At 41.6% G+C, this 22,581-nt stretch overlaps 1 protein-coding gene across 2 annotated transcripts in view; it reads right to left on the reverse strand.

The window, feature by feature from the left end:
• The window catches only part of LOC138595817 (dnaJ homolog subfamily C member 13), a 37,959-nt gene that overhangs the window by 13,187 nt on the left and 2,191 nt on the right, over positions 1-22,581 (reverse strand). The window contains exons 2-22 of one of the 2 annotated variants that reach the window (XM_069667261.1): positions 20,189-20,269; positions 11,810-11,885; positions 9,900-10,049; positions 9,424-9,465; positions 9,131-9,331; positions 8,548-8,754; positions 8,144-8,239; positions 7,840-7,931; positions 7,492-7,658; positions 6,203-6,282; positions 5,933-6,102; positions 5,803-5,835; positions 4,986-5,085; positions 4,753-4,860; positions 4,034-4,189; positions 3,866-3,922; positions 3,647-3,768; positions 3,378-3,453; positions 3,117-3,212; positions 2,888-3,028; positions 1,358-1,375 (exon numbers count right to left, since the gene is read on the reverse strand). In XM_069667261.1, coding sequence (XP_069523362.1) covers positions 1,358-1,375; positions 2,888-3,028; positions 3,117-3,212; positions 3,378-3,453; positions 3,647-3,768; positions 3,866-3,922; positions 4,034-4,189; positions 4,753-4,860; positions 4,986-5,085; positions 5,803-5,835; positions 5,933-6,102; positions 6,203-6,282; positions 7,492-7,658; positions 7,840-7,931; positions 8,144-8,239; positions 8,548-8,754; positions 9,131-9,331; positions 9,424-9,465; positions 9,900-10,049; positions 11,810-11,885; positions 20,189-20,256 — 2,256 coding nt within the window. In that variant the 5' untranslated portion in view covers positions 20,257-20,269. The remainder of the gene's footprint in view (positions 1-1,357; positions 1,376-2,887; positions 3,029-3,116; positions 3,213-3,377; positions 3,454-3,646; positions 3,769-3,865; positions 3,923-4,033; positions 4,190-4,752; positions 4,861-4,985; positions 5,086-5,802; positions 5,836-5,932; positions 6,103-6,202; positions 6,283-7,491; positions 7,659-7,839; positions 7,932-8,143; positions 8,240-8,547; positions 8,755-9,130; positions 9,332-9,423; positions 9,466-9,899; positions 10,050-11,809; positions 11,886-20,188; positions 20,270-22,581) is intronic. The other variant, XM_069667262.1, reaches the window with a different exon arrangement.

Genomic DNA, 22,581 nt, shown 5'->3' on the forward strand with positions numbered 1-22,581 from the left:
GGCAGTCGATCATTATTCACAGCATTTGTCCTTTTTCAGCTCAAGGCAGTGAAGAGAGTCGTGAAGTTACAACAGTGACGACATGAGCAACATTTTCACACAGAAAAAATAAAAAGCACCAGACATGAAATGAATAAAACCAGTATGTGAAAGAATAAAGAGATGCTTTTGGGAATGGAGAAAGCAAGATGACACAAATAAAACCCAAAAAACAATGTTATCAACAATCGCACCGACAAAGAAATAAACGGAATGAAACACAAAAACCAAGATGGGATCCCGTAAATTGGCTGCTTTCTGTAATTCTTGCTGGGCGAGACTCAACTCTGCAGAGAGTGCACTTTACCTGCCGCATGAAGCATTTTGTCCCCTTAAAAATTAGCACCCTGATTGCAGGTTGCTGATGCTGCTAAAAGCTTACAACCTTAGAGTGATAATCTCGAAGATTTAAACGGTAATTGCGGAAGCACACTTCCCAGATATCCAGACAGCGTTGCATGTGTGACGTCCACAATTGGCTCCAGTTTTCCTGGCTGACGGTCGCTTTCCTTTTTAGACTGTTTGCTTCATCTGAGCGTCAAATTTGTTTCTCTTTCTTTGGATTTTCACTTATTTTTGAAGTTGTATCTGTAGTCATCAATCTTTTCTTTGTTGATTCAGCCATAGTAGATTACCGAGAGCGGAAAAGCAGCCACTTAGCTCCGCCTACCCTCTCTGGCAGACCAACCACTGCTGGCTGATGGAAAACGTGTCACTAACTGGGCGCCGCTTGTGATTTTTTCCACTAAAGTCGCCGCACACACCCAGTCTGTAATACTGCAAATGCAAAGGCTTTCATCAGTGGGCCATAGGCTCAATCACCATTGTGTTACCTCATTCAGCGATAGATAGTGACTTAGCAGACATTTATTTAAATGAAAATCTTCGAGATTATCACTTTAAATTATACACTTCTTATAACTTGCAAGGTTAAGATTGTTCTCTATGGGAACATAAAGCAAAATGGCTAGTGTCCTCCATAATGAAAAATGGCTGCTTGGAAAAGTTCCCTCTGCTTATAGTAAGCACAACCATGTCTCAAAGAATTATTGGTCAATATAAATTACATGCCTCTATTGATAACAGGACAAGAAGAGGACTGTCAAATCTATGCTTTTAGAGTCTTCATAATACTGTAGATGTGTTCTCTTGCATCTGCTTAAAGACACGTTGAAATCCCTTCTAGACAGAACGTCATCGCCTGGCTGAATCAAGAAAAACACGCTCAATTTGTCACACACAGATGGAAAAACATTTTGACGAGGTGAAAGAGCATTGAAAGAACACAGCACGGATCCCATTGGTTAATCCTACTTACCAGGTTATTTCTGTCCTGCTGCATTGTTTGACAGCATAGAAACCACACAAGACAAGGGGAGGGTGGGGCAGAGACAACACAGAGAGATTATTGTTCCTCAGATCAAACAGATGAATTGAAACAAAAGGGTAAAAGGTCATTGGAGTATATCATGCTAAGAGCTAGACATTCAAAACCAGATTATTATCAGACTATGCACTAGATTAATAGTTTCCCTACATAATTGTTTCTAACTATGAATGGAGAATGTGAAAGTGATTTGGGAATATTCAGTGAAAGCAAGCAAATCAAAATATGTATATGATCAGCCATTTTTAACCATTTTAAAGAGTGAAGAAAAGGAAGCCCGGCAACATTCAGGTGAGGACAGTTTTGTGGTTAGACTTGATTTCAGTTTTGTGGAAACATTAATGAGCAGCATTAGCCCACAGTTACATTAAAGCGGGGGTATTATGCTATTTTCAAGCTCTGTGATACCTATGGAGTAGCTTAGCATAGTTTACAGTTCTCACACTGGTGCTCCGTGCAGGCCCTCATACAGCCTCTGCCTGAATCAACACAGTCAGCTCTGTCTCTTTAAGAAACCCCGCCCCTACAAGCCTGCTTTCTTCTGATTGGCCAGCTCTCTGCAGCCTGCTGAGAGGCAGAACTCAGTGTTTGAGGCGCACCTGATGACACTGATGTCTTTCCTTCACAGCCGAAGAAACACTTTCTTAACCAAATTGATGAGCAGAGCCGCTGAGCAGAGTGGTGGAGAGCAAAAAATGTCCGAGGAAGACTGAGCTGCTGGGTGGCCGTGTCCTTGAACTGTGACAGTGGTAGGAAGTTCTGCTGGTTCTCAGGCAGAGTTCCTCCACTTTGTGACATCACAAAGTGAAGCATCTGGAGAAGTCTGTCTGAAAGCAAGTGTTCGCAGCAGACTGAGACTTTTACCTACAGATTTGAAACTTCACCCACGTTTAGTCTGGACATCCAACATTGTAACATTATATATATGTCTTAAAATGTGTAACAGCATAATACCCCCTCTTTAAGCAGACTAGATGACACCACGATCCACACAAGTTCAATGTGAAACGCCTTACATCGACCTTTGTGTCATCCTGTTCAAACAAGAACTAAAATAACACTTTGGAAACACTCAGAAACACCTGCAATAGAAAATTGTTGTCATGGCAACAGAAAAAGTGTTTGTTAACAAGAAAAAAAATTTGCACAAGCAGTCTGAACAGCATTATGCAAGCCACAGAAAAAAACACAATGTGTTAGTAACTTGAGATGCACAGGGTTCATAAAGTCAGGCAGCAGCAGAGCTGGCACTGCTCTCCATGCAGAAACAGCAGCAGCAGCAGCTGAAAAGTGTTAATGAGTACATCTCTGTATTCTGCAGTACTGTTCAGCATCAGCAGGGGGAGCAACAGTTAGCAACGCCTTTGCAGACAAAGTCAGCAGCAGTTGCAGCAGCTTGTCTAACAGGTAAAAAGGTATATCAGCCCCTCATTCCCATTCTAGAAGAACATAAATCCTCACCTCCTTCTGGGCTATCCCCATTTTATCTCTCCAGTGCATCAGCACCAGATCAGTCTTCTCCTTGGCAAACTTCTCCACCTCTTTGGCTGCTTTGCCTGCGATCCGCTGCCACTCGGGCACCTTGTTTCGATTCAGCTGGTCCTGTAAGAAACAAACATTTAAGGATGTAAAATACTTATTTATTCTGCGCTGCAAAAAAACTCAAGATGTGATGTGGTTGCCCGGTTACCGTGGCAATTTTCAAGTTGTCACGGATGTGCATTCTGTCCACGTCTTTCTCCGGGACTGCGTCAGGACTGTCCAGGTAAGCCAGCAGGCCTGTGGGCTAAGAGAGAAACAGGTAAAGGGTTAAACAGGGAGCCTCAGCTGCCAGAGAAGCATTGGCTCACATCCAGGAGTACTTTGCTTGTATCACCATTATTGCACTCTGGCCAAGAATATTGGACTTGCATCAAATATTTGTTTAAAAGGAGCTGTTTTGTAGCCGTACCAGTATCCTCTTCAGGAGGTTCATGGCGACAGGGTTTTCTGCCGTCCACAGGCCCACAAGGTGACGACTCAGCTGCCTGTGGGGAAAAATGTGACATTGAGAGACGGCATCTTCTTCTTCATCCACGGCAGCAACTAAATCTTTTTTTCTGCTATTATCTAAAGCGCTTTAAAGAAGTAGAAAACCGAACACAAAGAATTCCCATGCAGCTAGAACCAACATTCAACTGACTAAATAAATATGAGCATGTGGATTTAATGAGGTTGGACCTGTTGGTAAGCATCCGCTGGTCAGCGCTGATGGTGAACAGAGAAGTGTGCAGATGTCTTGGAAGAGCTCCTTCACTCAGTGCCAGCTCCTGCATCTTAGTGGCTATTTCTTTGTCTCCCTCCTAAATTATAAAACACAGTTTGGTTATGATCATAAAGCAGGAACACTAAAGACAATCATGAAATCATTCGCACTGAAATGACCCAAAAAAGACTTACCTCAATAATGGCCTTCATCACCAGACCTGCTCCCTTCACTATCGCCATAGAGGGATGCTAGAGATAAGGACAACACGCTTCATAACACAAGCATTAACTGAATTTATACCTGTTGTGTTAGTGACATAAATTAAGCTTTTCAACAGTACGTTCACAGAGGTGAAATACCTGGAAAAGTTTGAACAAGGTGCGTCCATTGGAGGCAACCATCTCAAGCAGCATGTCAAACTGCTGCCCCTCTGTGGTTTCACTGTAGGGGGCGCAGAGGGCAAACGTTAAGAAGTCCAGTAAGGCGCTGATGACCAGAGCTCCTGTTCCATGGTCCTGGAAAACACAAAACAATAAAGCGAATCAGAGGTAAGATTTTAGATACCCAAAATTCACAAACATGTGCATCCATCCATCCATTTTCTTCCTCTTTGCAGGGTCGCGGTGGCAGCAGGCTAAGCTAACTAACTCCTCTACTCTGGGTCTGCCCCGGTGTCTCCTCCCAGTTGGACGCGCCCGGAAAACCTCCAACGGGAAAGCGCCCATGAGGCATCCTAATCAGATGCCCGAACCACCTCATCATGCTCCTTTCAATGCTCGGAATAGCTGCTCTACTCCGAGCCTCCTCCGGATGTCCAAGCTCTCTAAGGCTGAGCCCAAAGCTCATGACTATAGGTGAGGGTTGGAACATAGAACGACTGGTAAATCGAAAGCTTTGCCTTCAGGCTCAGCTCCCTCTTCACCACGACGGTCTAGTACAACACCCGCATTGATGCTGATGCTGCACCAACCCGCCCGCCATTTTTCCTTCACTAATGGTTTATAAAACAGTAAATTTAAACTTCTAAACTTTCTAGTTCAGCTTGCAACCAGGTGACTGACAATAAGAAGAAGTGTACCACATTCGTGATGAATTTTTCAAGGAGGTTTTCCAGGAACTTCTTGGAGGACAGCAGGGAGGCCTTGTTCAGCTGCTCCTGCCTCAGGTCATAGTCATCATGCATCGGCTGCAGAGAAACATGAAAGAAAGACGGTCTCAGCCAAACAGCCGGATAAAAGTCAACGCTGCATTAAAATGTTTCATAGTTATTTATGCATTTGGTAGATGTCTCGGTGTTTAGGTGACACTTACACACATAAGGGCACAGAGCATGTCCACAGCAGCATGCGTCACACCGTTGTTGTTCCGTTTTAAAGCTTTTACCGTCTTTACTCCCAACTTTTCCCTGAACCTGGAACACACAAACACACATTCACAGATTTATCAGCACTAATAGAAGAGGTGAGGAACACAGACAGCAGAAACTCAATGAAAACAAACCATGAAAAAACGGTTTTATCTAAAGAGGTCTGGGGTTGGATACACAAAGAATTCATTGCTTCAGAAGTGGCTTGTTGTTTCTTTTGTTGAAAAGCGTCTTGCACTGAACTACTGAGTGTAACAATATCAAAGAGGTGTTCTCAAGGCAAAAACAAACTATTTATAGGCATCTGTGTCTTTTGGTTGTGTGAGGGAAACACCAAGCTACTCTCTCAATGAATCTTTCAGGAAAGCCAATCGTGGCATTTTTGCTTCACAGGAACAAATAATAAACAGTAAATACAGTTCCTCTCATACATCTCAGTGACCCTGAAAGAATATATGGTTCTTATATATTGTTATATACAAACATTTCAGGGATAAAATGGACAATGCGGAGAGTGGTAGAGAGATGGACGCACAAAAATAAGAGTATGAGATGGCGAGTGTGGGAGGTCAAGGCAAATCGAGGCAGACAGCTCGACTGAGTGACATAACCTCCCTTCTGTGCCGGTCTGAAAGCCTGAGATGAAAGCAGAGTAGAGATAAAAGAGGAGAAGGCTGACCGGCAGACAGCTAAGAAATACTCAACAAGGATAAGAAACAGACGGGCAAAAGGGCAGACTGAGATGTATGGATTCATATTTACGTTGCATCTGTGACTCCAGACCCTTGACCAGACCTTGGAATGACAGAGCATGCCTGTTACCAGCAGCTCAACAGAAACTTTAAACCAATAAAATCAGGAAGTTTAAGCGAGATAACAAATGCATTCTTACTTAGGCAGCTGGGTGAAAGCCTGGAAGCCGGCCTTAGAGGCCACCAATCGGCGGATGGCCTGGAAGTGGCTCTCCAGCTCGGCGTTAACAGTTGGCAGCTCGGCCTCCTGGAACAGGAGAGCCAGGATGGCGTTGTTGATGAGCTTCTCTTTGTTCTCAGAGAAAAGACCCTGACGAGAAAAGAGAGAGAGATAAAGACGAGGAAATAAGAGGGGATCCTACTTGCGCACATGGGTAGACATAAATCACACAGGAAGTGAACACACTCACATCTTGGGTTACTGCATGCAGCACTCCACTGTAGGATATGTTGGCGTTGAATCTGAACACTGCATCGGCAAAGTTTCCATCTAAGCAAAGAAGGGAGGGATGGAACGATTAACCAAAACAATATATCACCTCCAAGTGAGGCTCAGAGGCGACAAGCTCTGCAGCACTGTTCTTTGGGACAACGTAGCCCCAGTCTGTGCCTCATACACTACCGTTTTAATTAAGACACAAGGCCAAGCAGCCAATATTTTTAATGATACAAGAAAAAAAAACAGTTAACCAGGTCATGAAACATAACTCTCAACCATCTAAATCAGTTATTTAAATCTCCTTTTACTGTTGACACTAAAAAAAACGTATTCTTTGGTTCCTCCTTTTCCAAACAAGCTGCAAAATATACATATATCTATTTTCATCAGTTTTACTGCCAAATATTGATGCTTTTATTTTAACATTTTATTTTTCCATACACATATATGCACACATTAAGAGGCACAAACTGAGGCTAGGGACAATGATGCTGTAATGTCAATGCTAGCAACATTCAATCTTTACCATGCAAACATGCTGCTGTTCAGGAGATATTATGTCAACCTTCTTTATCAGTTTAGCATGTTAGCATGCTAGCATGCCACTATTTGCTAATTAACAATAACAGCTCACTGAAGTCAGAGATATAATGATACTAGTATGGCTAAAAAAAATAAATTACTTAAAGGGCCAGTTTGCCGATTTTCAACCTCAGTCCTATCATGCTATCACGGGGAGCTAATGCCATTATGGTAGGAAAAATGCAATTTGGCTATGTGTTTTTGGAGGAAGCTATCCGCTTCTCCAACGGGCCCTGGAAAACCTCCGCCAGTTGAAATGTTGACTGCAGACCTGAAGTGTTTTATACGCTCCACCGGTATATTCTCGTCGTATTTCTGGTTCTGTACCGCTCTGAGCCATTGCCTGCAGTGAAACAATAGTATTTCACTCCAGCGTCTCTCGATGGGCTGTTCCTTTCAGAGGGAGGGGCGCGATGCACGCTGGGTGTTGTAGGAATGTAGAATGGGCGAAACCACGAGCTGTTTGTACAACTTTCTCCACAGCTTTGGCGCCAATTTCAAATATGATTGCTTCTATCGATTACAGAGAACACCAGCTTTGACTGACAGTGCCTTTTTCCAGGGATGAATTGCTCCTTACATTTATTCATTAAGGGGATATAATCATAAACATAAAAACCAAACATCTAAACCCCATCCAATGATACAAAATAAATTGAATGAAGGGCTCAGACTCACTCGGAGGCGCTGCCAGGAATTTGAGATGCAAACTCTCCACCTCCTCGTCCACAGGCATGCTCAGTAGGCCCCATCTTTGTCCTCTCTGCGTGGGAGCCATCTTGACACATACATCCCTGTTCCCTGATGCACGGACTCCATCAAGTAGGCTGGCCAACAGAGAGTCCCTGCAGACACATTTACAACCAGTGTCAGCTAAATGCATTAAAAATGCTCTATCAAAGCTGACAGATGCAAACAACACACTTCTCTTTTAGTAAACAAGGTAAACAGTACAGAAAAAAAGCCAACTCGGCCTTTACCGTCACTATGCGCATGAATAAAGGTGTATGCATTACATCTGTGTACCTTTCTGTGGAGGAAAACTTCCTGATCTGACCTCTGATGAATTCAACAGTAAACACCTGAGGGTTGTCTACGTCACAGATGAGAGCAAACACCTGAGTGGAGATGAGACCGAGAACAAGAGAGAGAAAAACACAGGGAGGAAGGGCGAGATTTTACTCGTATCACACAAGCGCTTTCATCTGAGCTGTTAACTCGCAGCCACGCAGGTCATACATAATGAAACAAACACAGACAGCGCAAGATTTATCGTCACAGGAGTACAACACGACAGAAAAAAATCCAATGTTTTATGGCTTGTGCTCACCTCTCCGAAGGGTTTGATGGTGACTATGTTGTAAGAAGCTGGATCTCTCTCCACTAGACACGTCTCTGTGAGGCAAAGTATACGCTTAACAGGCTCCTAGAAAAAGACAGAACAAACAGTCATAATACTGACAAAAGTCATTAAATAAATTTTATAGTATTTTAACTAATGAAGGTTGGAAGCAAAAACTGTTTTTGGAATTAGAAAAAGGCGCAGCATATTAACCTTTTCAAACTACGAATGAAACCACCAAATTACATGACATTGTATTCATAACATTTAATAAAAGTCTTAGAGTTAGAAAAAATAGAGTTTCATATCAAACAAGCAGATTAAGTTGCTGAAATTTATCCCTGAACTTTTAGAAACACACAGGACTAAGAAGATAAAAAGAGCGCTCTAACCGGGTGCCGGGAGGTGATCTTCTGCACCACAAACTCAGCCAGTGAAGTGATGCTCTCGTCCGAGCTGTACTTCCCCAACCTGTCAGTCACAAAATCCTCAAAGGTCAGCGCCTCCTTCCTCAGTCGTAGCGTGATACCGATGAAGTTCCCAGCGTGCTCTATCGCGCTGCGGATGATGTCATCGCGGTTCTCCGAGGCAAACAGATGCTGAGAGAAAAAAGGCAATGAGACTTTTTGCTAAGAGACAATACACTGAAGAACAGAAGAAGATATACTTTAATATTACAAACATGCTACACAAACATAGACCTGAAATACACACATGCACAAACAGGACTCTATGGACATGCATTAATGGAGAGATGTCAGAGAGAGGGGGCTGCACATGGACATGTGCCCCGAGCAGTTGAGGGATTCGGTGCCTTGCTCAAGGTGCGCCTCAAGTGCACAGGAAATGACACGGCACCTCTCCAGCTACCAGCCCCAATTTCCCTGTTTGGTCGGTATCGGGACTTGAACCAGCCACCCTCCAGTCTTTGATTGATTGCATACAAATAAACACACAAACTGTATGAGTGCATACCAGCCTGCTGAAGCCCCCATAAAGGATGCAGAATCCTCCCTGGTAGTCAGAGACCTCGACGAAGCCCTCTACGTTGCGATAGTCGTAGGAGCACACCACCCGGTTGGTTTGTGGGTCGATTTGATCGATGCCGCCCGGCGTCACCTCTAAACTCACGGGCTTCCGTGTGTCACTCCAGTGGTGCTTGTAGCAGTTGTAGCGCTGTTTCGCACAAGTTTTTAACAATGTTAATTTTGGCGTCACAACAGTGGAAGACATGCCTCAAAGGGTTCTTTATAGATTTCACTACTTACCCTGCCAGTTATCTTTCCCTCTGAGAACTCTGTTCTGAATCTCTGTGAAGAAGAAAATAAAGAAACAAAAAGTTATTACATTTCAGCGCAAACTTTCACAGCTGCCTGCGTAATACCTGCAAAATTACAAATACAGTAAGTTAGCCCTTTGGGGAAATATCCCTCCTTGTCGCAGTCGTAAAACACCTCAGCAAAATAAGCTCACTTCTTCACAGCAACAGACGATCTGCTGATGCACATTTGTCATAAACACCTCCAGTGAGTCAAAACGCCTGTGATCTGCAAGCACTGCATTCCCAAACAGAGCGTCGTACATAACGTGGCTTTGCTGTTGCCGCAAATATTTTATTTAGGACGACACAGCCAAACGCACAGCCATGACACAGCTAGAAAGCATGAATAAGCCACATCAAAGTCCACGTCTGAGGCTGTTTAGTCATTGTGAAGTGCTGCAGCTGTGGGTGTTTTTCCCTCACCAGTGCTTCTGTGAGCAGCTCTGTCCGATGCTCCGTCGAGAACTTGAGCGTTTCGGACTTCTTGCCGGTGCCTTTGCGGAATGTGAGGTTGAACTCCGTTCCCTGACCTTTTCCAACCGGGCCGATGCCACAGATGTCTCCATAAGGCCACTGGCAACAAAGACAGCAACAATACAGAGACAAACCATTGTTAGAGACACACATAACATTTTAAACACGGTACCAGATGTTACAGTAGCACTTTAAGTCCACCTATTAAGTATTTATAAGCATTCAATTTGAGACGAGCCAATATATCTGCCTGCAAATATCATCTGGCCGATATGGGCACATCATGATATATCAGTATTGGTGTAAGCTTTCCAATATGCCCCAATATAAAAAAATATCTTTAACAAAAACTATAATGCAGAAAACAATGCTTGGGGTGATTTATATCGGCTGCCATATCTGTAATTAGTGAATTTACCCCTTAAAAGCTCTGTAGATTTATTAATACAATGAGGTTTGTTTCCCACATTTACACCTGTATTTTTACCTATGCTATTATACTTAAGGGTGGACAATTCTCATTATATTTTAGTGTTTTGCACAGACTATATGTACGTATATGAAAGTATATGGATATGTATGCTTGTACTGGAGTGGATGAGTAAATAATGTGTGAAAATTGCTAAAGACACCTGAAAAAAAGACAAAGAAAGAAATTGTATGAAAATGTATACACTGTATTGTTGGACGTAAACTAAATAAGAATTAAATTTAAAAGAATCGGCCCTGAATCATTCTCAAATACTGATATCAGTCAAGATCTATTTTTAGTAAATTGTTTACAACATATTATGTAGTTTTACTGAAAGCAAATATAAATGTTTTTCTTAGTTGTTACCAACTGTAACTCCTTTAAATAGAGATAGTGATATAAATTATTTAAAAAAACAGTTTCTTAAGAGAGGTTATTAATTTGGAACTATACCATACGTTAAAAACACTTATACAACCGACCAAGTAATCTGATTGGACAAGAGGCATTCCATGAGTGCTGATATAGAGAACAACATCACTCCGCCTCAGCCGGGTCTTCTAAATATTGTTAACTAACATCAAAGCAGACTGTGTACGTCTACATTAATCAAGGTGGTACCTCTGAATCACACAGCAGACTCTTATTTTACTGGTTGATGATAAATCAAAACAAACAGATAAATGTACGTGATAAAAACAGCTGCTCTGTGGTAACCTGTAGACACAGAGTGCAGGAGAATGTCTGTGTTGCTTGGCAACAATAGTCCAGTTTCAGTTAAGTTGGTGGAGCAAAAAATTATCAGTTATTTTACTAATATTTGCCGTTTGTATAACTGTTAGATAAAGGGAATATCACACTCTCATGTGATATCGCTTCATTAAATCGTCCCTATAGCTATGTTCTTCTACATTATAGTGTGTAGTTAACCGTTTCTTAAATGTCTATAAACTGTTAGGAAATGCAAAACAGGGGTTGTGATGGTATTTTCATCCTGTTAAATGTAGTTATTCCCTCTAGAACAGCATTGATGCTACTTCCTGTTTATCCATGTTCCTGACTGAGGGGGTTAACGAGTCAGGTTTCATGTCCTATGGGGACTGTTAACGACATGTTTCATGTTCTAATCAGTGTAACGACATGCTGCTGCATATCCCCTCACTGCAGAACTAAAAGCTTATTTTACGGCTGAGCGCATGTAGTTAAAAAACACTGCCTTTCAGCTTTTAGCGAGAGAGCAATGTGTTTCAAATGGATTTACAAGTGTGACACGGAGCCCGAGAGCAGCACGTCCCACAAGCACCTGTGAGGCACTGATAGCTACAGCACAGACGAGCTGAAGCGCCTTCATTCAGGATCGTCCATGACAGGCTGCATACACACTGACCTGATTTGTTACTTCTAGCGTGGTAGGGTTGTAAGTGGTAATGCCATGCGTCCCCACTGAGAAGACTCGCTTGTACCTAGAACACAGAGAGAGGATGAGTCAGAAACACAGCCTACACATCACAACCTGCACACAGAAGCAGTCAGTCGCATTATGTTAGCAGTGAATGTAAGAAAGAGGCTGAATGTGGAGTTATCTATCAATATATCTCAGCATATAAATAAAGTTCCATTGTGTCTGATAGAGGGCAGGGTGGTGTAAGAGAAAAAGCTCCATTTGCAAACTCATTGTGGCCCTTTGTGATATAACAATGAGTCAAGGACAGGTGACATCACCGGAGCTCAGCGAGCTGATGATATCATCCACAGGCAGGTTTATTATGTCAGTCTCCAGACATTTTATGAGGCAATGGATGAGATAAGGTACTAAGAGAGAGGTGATGAGGAAAGATAACTAACTGCCATTATTAAAGATGCAACAGCGAGACAGTTAGCTGGATTAAAACAATCTATAGCGTATTATCTTGATTAATTGATACGTTTTTTGGTCAATAAAGTGTTAAAAAATAGTGAAAAAACATTTTCTTTGTTTTGTCCACAACCCAAACATTTTCAGTTTACTGTCACTGATGATAAAAAAAACAAAAAGTATTCATATTTTTGGAGCCAAAATGTGTTACAAAGTGTCTCATACCAAGATAGAATAAACACAATATAAAAAACAAAGTCTGTTATGTATTGGGATGTAAATTAAGACACCGAACACAGGGTGGAGGCTTGGTTTATTCCGCATAAAGCCAAGCTCCGTTTTATGTTTATGTTGTGGACTGATTAATGTAAACCTTCCATCAATCCATAATCTATAGATCTTATTCTGTTCAGGGTCGCAGGGTGGCTTGAGCCTATCCCAGCTGTCATTGGGCGAGAGGCCGGGTACACCCTGGACTGATTGCCTGTCAATCACAGGCTGACACACAGAGACAGACAACCTTTTTATGCTCACATTCACACCTACGGGTAATTTTAGAGTCTAATGGAAACCTTGTTTTGTATAATTCAAAGAAAATGCTGGAAGTAAAAATTTAGACACTACACATACGTAAGGCTGAAGTCAGTGAACTTTGACCTTTACTCTTAAAAAAAAATATGACTATGATTAATTAATAGATTATCAAAATAGTTAGCGATTGGGGCGCTCGTTTAGCTCAGTTGGTAGAGCAAGTGCCCCATGTACACAGGCTAAAGTCCTCGACGCACTCATCGCAGGCTCGACTCCTGGTCTGCTGATCATTTGGTGCATGTCACCCCCTTCTCTCTACTGCCCACACTTCCTGTGTCCCTTCAGCTGTCCTTTCAAAATAAAGGCAAAAAGCCACCCCCCAAAAAAACTTTAAATAAGAAAAATAGTTGTCAATTAATTTAAAGGTTGACAACATCATCAACATCATAATATTTACTAGATATTCAATTCATAGTTGCCTTATAATCAAACATTACAGCTTTAAAATGTGGGACTCTTTCTATACAATTACCACATAAAGGTCTCTGAGACATTTAGACCAGAAAAGGCAGAAGCATTTTCTGTAAGTGAGTCACTCTTTTACACTGAAACAACTACCACTAATTCATCTGAGCGGTTATGAGCGCGGGGCTTTCTCACATCGTAGGAAGGAAGTGTGAAATTCTGTTTCTGCCAGCCTTTCTGCATGTTACACAGAGTGAGTGTGTACGTGTGTGTGTGCGTGTATGTGTGTGTGTGTGTGCGTGTATGTGTGTGTGTGTGTGTGTGTGTGTGTGTGTGTGTGTGTGTGTGTTAGATTGCTTGCCAACAGTTTCAGTTGCCCAATTCATATAATTTTGTCTTCAAAATGACTCATTTTAAGGTTTGGATGATGTAAAAAAAATTGTTTTGATGAGGTTTAGGTGACAGCTGGGAGGGTAAGGACGTGCTTTATGAAAGGGGTTTAGTTGTATCAGGTATATATGCATGTTCATGTAGGTACAGGATGTTCTTTTAGCACCTCCGTAGCAATACTAGCCTGCACACTGAACATGCTGACTTGGCTCCTTTCTATCTTGCACGTCCTCATTAGGCCTGGACATTAACAGATCTAGTAAAGTTCCCAGCTAGTCCTACATAAAAAGGAAGTCACATTGAGCGCTTACTTTCACATAATGCATTCATACTTGTGCACGGACCTAACAACTAACATAAACAGACAGGACATGCAGCGGCCTGAGGCGAGGCTGAAGAGGAGGATTCGGTCTGACCACATCCCACAGTCAGTTCCCTTCCTTTTTCACAAGTATACAAATGTCATGTCCTTTTTTTGCACCTCCCCTTTTAGAGAGCCTCTGACCAGCTCTCCTCACACCGAGTTTCCTTTCCACTGTTCTCTTCTTTCATCATGTTGGGCCACAAAGTCTGAGACCACGACTCTGTGCTGCTCCAGGGTGCTATTTCTCTCTACGCTGCCCGACCTTGGTGTTAAGTGGCTGGCTAACCCGGGTGTCAGCACAAGCCTAGTTAATTATTTATTCTCAGTCGGCTGATTTTTATTTCTTTATTCTGTCTTAGTACAAAGGCAAAATCCAACCCTCCTTGGCTATTGTGCATTTGTATCGCTATGAATCCGATAAGCTGTTCCTGCTTTGCCATACATGGTTTAACTTTAGTTTAGTGGTGTATTCATAAGGGACAAGAGAGAAACACTGATGGTTGCAGAGGCTGTATCCAACGCACTTTTAATGTGTGTATATAGTCACGGCTAATTTCCACCAGACCAGTCCCTTGATGGGCATTAATGGTTCAAGCTATTATCAAAATGACTTGCACAGAGCAGGGTTCATCTTTGAACATCATGAGAGCACGCATAACGATGATCGTGAAATAACATTCCTCTTAAACATAACCAGAAAGACTGAAGCGTGCAAATTACTGCATAAATACAAATGCATGAAGTCCCCATTTAGCCAACTCCATGACCAAGTGATGCAGTTATAAGTGAAGAGGAGGAAGTGGAGCTTTTTCTAAAGATGTAGAAGCCAAAACCAGCTCAAATTAAGCACTTTTAATGCATTATTTTTCATCTACAAAGTGGGCTGCGTCCTTTATACCTGTGCGACCAATATACCAGTATAAAATGCAGAGAGAGGTATTTCACTGTGTTAGACGATGGCGCTATAATCTAGCTAAAGCTTCGTCACAGACATGCGGCATCGTGACCGCCAGTGCAGCCGCCACCCTCACAACAATCAACGTTACCGTAGGCTGAGCTCAGCTAACGCACCGGTAGCTAGCAGGGTTGCAAACTGGACATGGCGAAAACAGATGGTAGGCTGTTATTTGTGTGTGTTTTGAATTTGTTTCAAATAAAAATAAATTGAAATAGTGTTGAAATAACTTGTAAACTCATTTTCATTAAAGGGGAAAAATTGTATACATATTTTAATTTGATTATTTTTCAGAGCCTCTCCTTCCTCCTGAGACGAACAAGCTTTGCCATTCAAGGGTTAGACCTTAGCCACGATTGGCTGACAGTATTTGGAGTGACCGCGTAGCCCTGCATGGGGGAGCGGTCGCACTGCAGTTACTCTAAAGTTGTAGAAAACATAGCTGCTCTAGGGTCGGTTATTCTACCTTATATGTGTGAGCTAGAATTGCCCGCCAGGAGGTGTCGGAATGGTAAGTTGAAATCTTGACAACGACTTGACTACAAGCTAGTGCAACAAGGCAGCCTGAGGTGAATGACGGTGAATGACGATTGGTCGATTTCAGAGAAAGCAAGGTTCTACGTAGAAACCTGCAGCTGTTCTGAACGGCCCGTTTCAGAGGCGACCTTTTTAAACGTGTCATTCTGGAAAAACACGCCATTATGCAGTTTTCACTTTTTCACTGTGAACAATAAACACCCCAAAATGTGAAACCCATGCAGAATATGAGAATATCCATTGAAAAGATACAGCCCCTATAGAAAACCTTTTTACCCTCTGGTATGAGGACCAAAACAAACTGAGACTTATATTACAGATTTTACGGTAATACAAGTAGGTAAGAAAGTGGGATGTGAAGAAACTAAAGTGAATTTGTTTAAAAAAATATGATATTTTATAATCACAGGAATTTAAATAATCTTACCAGTGTTTTGCAAGCTATGCTCCATGTACTGCAAATCACATTACTTGACATTACTGCGGACCATTTTACAACCTGTGCTGCTGTGGTTCAGATTTCCATAGGAAAATGAACTAAGCAGACACTTGAAACTACTGACAAAGCCAACATAGTGAACGTCATGTCTGCTTAGAATATTTTCTGGAATGGAGGGAAAACAATAACAGTCAAGATGGGAAGAAAACATGCAGAAAAATCAGTGCAAATCAATCAATGTAATGATGATGTTGTCTGTACTAAAAGGTCCATAAGAGAAGCATTGTCCAAAAGAAAAATACACGAGGAGAAAAGAGGATGTTATAAACAAGCTTTACTGGTATTTTGCACTGCAGATATAGTGCGGGATAAGTAAGTTGCTGTTCTTTAAATGTTACTGTACGACATGTCTGCAGAGCTTTTCCTTCCACTTCCACCGTTTCATAATGTATCACATTGAGCAACTTCCTGTATCTGACTAAACCCCCTTAACCGCCTTTCTCCTTGAGCTACAGATTTGTCTGACTGCATAAAAAGCTAGAAAAAAAACGACATAATCCCCAACACGAGACTGGACAAACAGTAGATTTCAGAGATGCAAAGAAGGATGAAAGGAGAGCTGAATGTACAATGATGGGAACCATTGAAAAGACTGAAAACCTTGTTGTAATTATCACAAGAATAGCTTGTGCATCTGTCAAATAGGCGTCATTATAGTAAGAATGCATTTAAAGAAGATTCAAAGGACATTTGAAATCAAACCCCTTAAATGACACCAAAAACTCTAAGTGAATCTGCTTCATTCAAAAAATCATGCAGACGCCCCTCATTAGGACAACACACACAGACAGATCTAATGTTCTCCATAAGCAGTATCACAGGACTTGAATTGAACATGATCATGAGCACACGCACAGAGAGAGACAAATGCAGTTATAACGCTAAAGCAACCCCACAGCAGCTACAGTCTACTGTCATTTCAGGCTCTCAGACATGCATTGATTTTTTTTTACAAATGTGATTATGTCACAATCTGAAACACTGGGACACTTTTGTGAATGACACTCGGAAAGTAAACCAGACAGACAAGAGGGGAAACAACAAATCATCAAAGCATCATTGTGGCTCCCTGCAGATGACTGATATTCTCCACAGACCGGCCTGCCATATATTCCAATCATCAAAGATTTGATAAAAATGTGTTTGAGCGTTTGTGTCAACAACTCAGAGCTGAAGCCTGATTGTTCATCATGCAAATCTTTTCATAGCCACTCTTTAAGACTGAAATGTCATTTGCATGGGTTTGTATAGTTCTTGGACAAGATGGCACATCAAGTGAAGCTGAATACAGCCTAACATACTCATACTTCACAAGACAAGTGCTTTTTATACACAGCCAAGAGGGCACACTAATCACAGAGGAGTCTAATTAAAGCAGACTTTTGGGTGCATGTTCTGTATTCACAGAGAGGGCTGTGCTCCACTCATCTGTGCACATTCACTGTTTAAAAAGGAAATTCTTGCCAGATTTTATGTCCAAAGATGTTGGTGAATGCAGTCAATTAAAGCAATAAATTACGAGGTAAGTGGCAGTGCTATGTTGACTGAAAAGGCTGAGTTCTCCTGCTCACAGAGAAGTGGCAGCAGGGCCTACATGTACCAGGATGCATTGTGCACGAGCAGTTGAAGCTTAAGTTCTGCTTCGCTGAGCTGCAGAACAACAGAAGGTAAAGACTACAAATCCAAGCTTGAATATCCTGTAGTTCTTGCAGGCCACCAACTAGAGAACATCTGCAACGCCTGTAGGCATCTCTTGTTCTATACAACTTAGATAGATAGAGATTAGGTTGGAAATCGGTGAACAATCCCTTTAAGTCTGGTTTGATCCTGTAGCTACCTGGCTAAAGCCCTGGCTAATTAAACTATTTGGCAGTTTGCTTTTGGCCAGCAAGTATGTCTTCTCATAGGTTGGTGAAAACATTGGTGGGTGAAAAGCAAACCGGAAACAAAACTAGACCACAATATCTGAGGTCTGTACGAAGACAAGTGAAAGAGGATATCCTGACATAACACCTTCTCTTTCTGTTCGCATACTCATGTGACTTCTGCCCTTCTTCAAGCAGCTGATGAAGCAGATCTGCTGAACTATAAGAGTCTGCTTTCAGAGGTTAATCTCTGGTTCCCAGCATCCGTACACGTATACCCGCAACGCTTCACTGATTAACCACGGAATTACATTTCACAACCACCAAATAAAGTTTAATTTTCATTTCCCGGTTGCCCACTTGCTCATGTAGACCTGTGTTCTCTCATCTCTCTGTCTCTCTCTCTTCCTCCAGGAGAGTCAGTTCAAGTCCATTTAAATTTTACATAAATCTAAGTTTCCATTTGATCCAGGCACATTAAAGAAAGGCCAGGAGGGGGGTCAGCTGACATGTGTCGTACTATACAGTTTGTCCTTTTACACAGGTTTAAACTGCATCATTATTCAGCAAAGGGTCATCCATCTCCAATGTCCCCCACGCGTACATCAACACTCGCCTCTGCCGGACACTTCAGGAAGCATTAGCAGGATGAAGCTCTGATGAAGGCTAATGCTCTGCCGCCAAGCTTAAGTTACCTAAGTCAATGGCAGCCAGCCTTAATGGGACAAAGACATTTAGAAAGCAGGTATTGGTAATCTGATCCCTCTGGCTCACTACTCACACTGGAAGCTGTCCATCTATTTCAGCTTAGAGGGCCACCAAGCATCTACAACATTCCTCATGTCGTTTAAGGCCTATGCTGGCGTGCAGTAAGTGTGCATTACATTATCTGTTATATAAATATATAAACACCCTATACATTAATGTGTGTAATGCATTTACACGTTCATAATGGGCCATTTATACACATGTTTACATCATAAATATAGTATGTTTGCCTCATGCTCCTGTAATGTACTGTACTAATTCACCTTAATTACTAACCACGAACACGTCCTTCCTGTTCAAAGTATATTTAGAAAAAAGGCAGAAACAAAAACCTCATTTGTTCTATATTAACATACACGGAAAAATCTGCCCTGTAATCTTAACGGGCAATCTACACAGGCAACGTATTTTTGACACGCGTGTGCCGGGACAGAACCGCTCCAATGTTTGTCAGTGCTGCAATCTCCACCAGCCGCGTATGCTGTGCGGGAGGCGGGCGTAACACACGAGGAATTTTTCTGCTGCCCCATTCGTTAGTTATTGTTCCCTGCTGCTGCGCGTCAGTGAAGCATAGAAAGCTAATGACTGCTATATAAATACATGAACACAACCAAGGAATCCATGTTAAAGGATGTGATCTCTTCATTTTGGCCAACTTCAATTTCACTTTCCTATTATTGATAGTCTAGATGAGCAGGCAAGACTAATTAGAAAGAGCAATAAATATGCACATTTCCTCAACATCCGGGTGTACGAAATAAGTCTACACGTCGGTTGCAAAGTTGTCAGACTTTTTGGCGTCACTGCCACCCCTATTTATGGCCAAGAATCGCAACTACCATTGGCTAACTTTGAGACTCATCTTTGCTGTAGTCGCAGCCGGTGTAGATTGCAAAACAGATGCTGCAATGACGCTTACGTGTCGCGCGTGTTCGTCTGACGCTACAGTGTCGGCGTAGATTCCCAGTAATAGTGAATTTCATCAAAGTAGGAATATTTATCTTGTCAAATGCTGTTTAACATGCTCAGAATGTATGTATTACAAACAGTTTGATCTATTAGAGTATGACTCACATTAAATAGGAAATTACTGCTCCTTTTTTTGAATATATTAAGAGACATGAAGAAGAAAATATCTGTACCCTTAGGTAAAGCATTATTACATGCTTTTGTTTCTTACAATACATGAATATCAGTACCTGGGAGACATCCAGCTTAAGACAAGTTCTGCCAGTATCTGTTTCTTATAACAATGAAATTAAATTTCATAAGACAGCTACACAAAACCCCACGTCACTACTGCTCTCAGAGCCCGCTGACAGTGGTCTGCAGACCTGCTATGCCTGGCTGAGATAAGGAAGTCAACACAATGGAAGCACTGAGTCAGGATTTTCCCAAAATGTCTTTAAAAATGGGTTATGAAGAGAAAGATTAAGTCAAATTTTCCTTGTAAGACCGATACAAAGACGATTAGAATAATGCCGCCAGCCTTGAAATCCTATCAGCAGAGATAAAACAAACATGTCGTGGCACTTACTTTCCTCTCCAAGAGTGTTTGGTGGTGTAGAAACAGGCCAGGTCTTTGTTTTCTTTGACGACGTTCATCTTTCCACAGGACCTGCAAAACAGAGAAAAAGGTTGTAATGAAGAGGATCAAAAAACAACCCATTGCTTTTATAATTTCAGCACAGAAAGAAGGCCTGAAATACACATGGAAGAGCTCCATTTGAGCATTACTCGAAAGACGTAATATATATTAGTTACCCAGCAAAGGGAAAGAATGACAACCACTTGTTTTTAATGTCAGCAAATATCTGCACCTTTAAAACTCATTACTACATCAGCATTCCAATATATGGCCACACACTTCACACAGTCACTCAACATTTAGCATCTTAAAGGGAGAGACTCCCAACAGACTCTGCCTTGGCTTCACAACTTATTCTAAGTAAACTGTGATGATCCAGCAGCAGAGAGTGGTGTAGCACACCGAGACAGACTGATTCTTCACTGTGATTACTCAGCTATAAGCCGTGGCAACGTTGCAGCTGGTGGAAGCGCATGACTTCATAAAAACCACTCTTCTTTGATATTATCCCTCGCTCCTTTATGCATGCATTTTCAAAGGACTACTGTTAAAAGAGGTAGAATGCAGGATCGGGTATCAGCTCTGATCCAAATACTTGAGGTGTAAGTAAATATTGATACACTTCACTAAAGCAGTATTATGTCTTGTGATACTGTAGTGATTCTATAAAACGCAGTATTGATTTCTAAACTCAGTTAACAAGCAGAGATTTAATCTTTTTTGCTGATATAGTGCTATGATGTAGGATGTTACAAGCCCAGTTTCCTCTGTCCTGATTTCATACCAAAGTTGTTTTTTTAAAGAGGGGGTATTATGCTGTTTCACACTTTACATTGACATATATATATAATTTTACAATGTTGGATGTCCAGACTAAACGTGGGTTAAATTTTAAATTTGTAGGTAAAAGTATGTTGGAGTAATCCCCAGGCTTCTCAGCTCAGTCTGCAGGCTGCTGTGAACGCCAGGTTTGTGACGTCACAAAGTGCAGCCTCAGCAGGCTTCCGAGAGCTGGCCAATCAGAAGAAAGTGGGCTTGTAGGGGCGGGGTTTCTTGAAGGGACAGAGCTGACTGAGTTGTTTCAGGCAGAGGCTGTATGAGGGCCTGCACAGAGCACCAGTGTGAGAAAAATGATGAGGTTTTTTTAACTGTAAATTATGCTAAGCTACTCCACAGAGTGAAATATGAAGCTTGAAATTAGCATAACACCCCCCTTTAAACTATTACATTTTCCTTAGTTTGCATTAGTTGAAAGAATCCCAATATATTGCCTGTCTCAAAGTATCTCAATATTACGCAATATATTGAATTGCAACCCTGGATCATATGCATTATACCGCCAAGATTCTTGCCAGTACACATCCCCGTCCAATACCATTATTCATTGGCACCAGTACATTACACAGCATGTAGCACCATCTGAACTATGCCACCATAGAAGTGTCAAGGCTGCCATCAGCAACTAACGTTACTGTTTTAGACACTGATTTCAACAAACAACGACAGTGCTTGCAGAGAATGCAACATTAGTCTGAACTGCACCGAATGAAGCTGTTTCACATTATAATTAGTGTTTCTGTGATGCTTCAGGGGACACAGGATGTCTAGCGAGCCTAGCTGCCACTCATGTTAGCTAAGTTGTGTGTACATTCTGGGAGCTTGTTTTAGATTACGATTTCTCAGAAATTAAATAAATTTCTATGGCAATTATTTTGTGTATTTATTTATGTTTTACAAAAGGTTAAACCTGACCTTGCCCTACAACACTGATGGCAATCATATCACACCCATACAAGGTGGGTAGTATAAGCTGTTATTTTTCTATCACACTCATATCAGGTCAGTACTCAGTATAGGCCAAATTCAGTTATCGGAGTCATGATTGGTAGAAGTGGTATCATCATCATCATCATCATCATCATCATCATCATCATCATCTCTAAATAGAGGAATACTTGGAAATCACAGGGATCAACCTGCCTGGCAAAACATTCCAGCCTGATGTCATAGCCACAAAAACAACAAAACGGTGCACCAGCTGAGCATGTGTCAACATGGTCTGGTACAAAGCCATGTGGCCTATTGATTGTTTAAAATAAACAGGGAATAGGCTTATGTCTTAGCCTATTGTAATTTCCTTTAAGACAGATAGACGCTGTCAAACCTAGACAAAAGAATAACTAGGTTACATATTTTGTAAATAAATCCGAAGAGTTTCCTTTCCCGAAAAAACACAAAGCATTGGTGAGCTGGATGAGATTTGTGTTTTGAGACAGATTGTTTCAAACGAAATAAAGATGAAGGCATCAAAGACAGGCCCGTCAACAGAGCAGAATAAAGCA

This window comes from Semicossyphus pulcher, unplaced genomic scaffold, assembly GCF_022749685.1.
Source record: "Semicossyphus pulcher isolate SPU_LCO1_2020_fin unplaced genomic scaffold, fSemPul1.0.p SCAF_18, whole genome shotgun sequence".
Classification (NCBI taxonomy): Eukaryota; Metazoa; Chordata; class Actinopteri; order Labriformes; family Labridae; genus Semicossyphus; species Semicossyphus pulcher.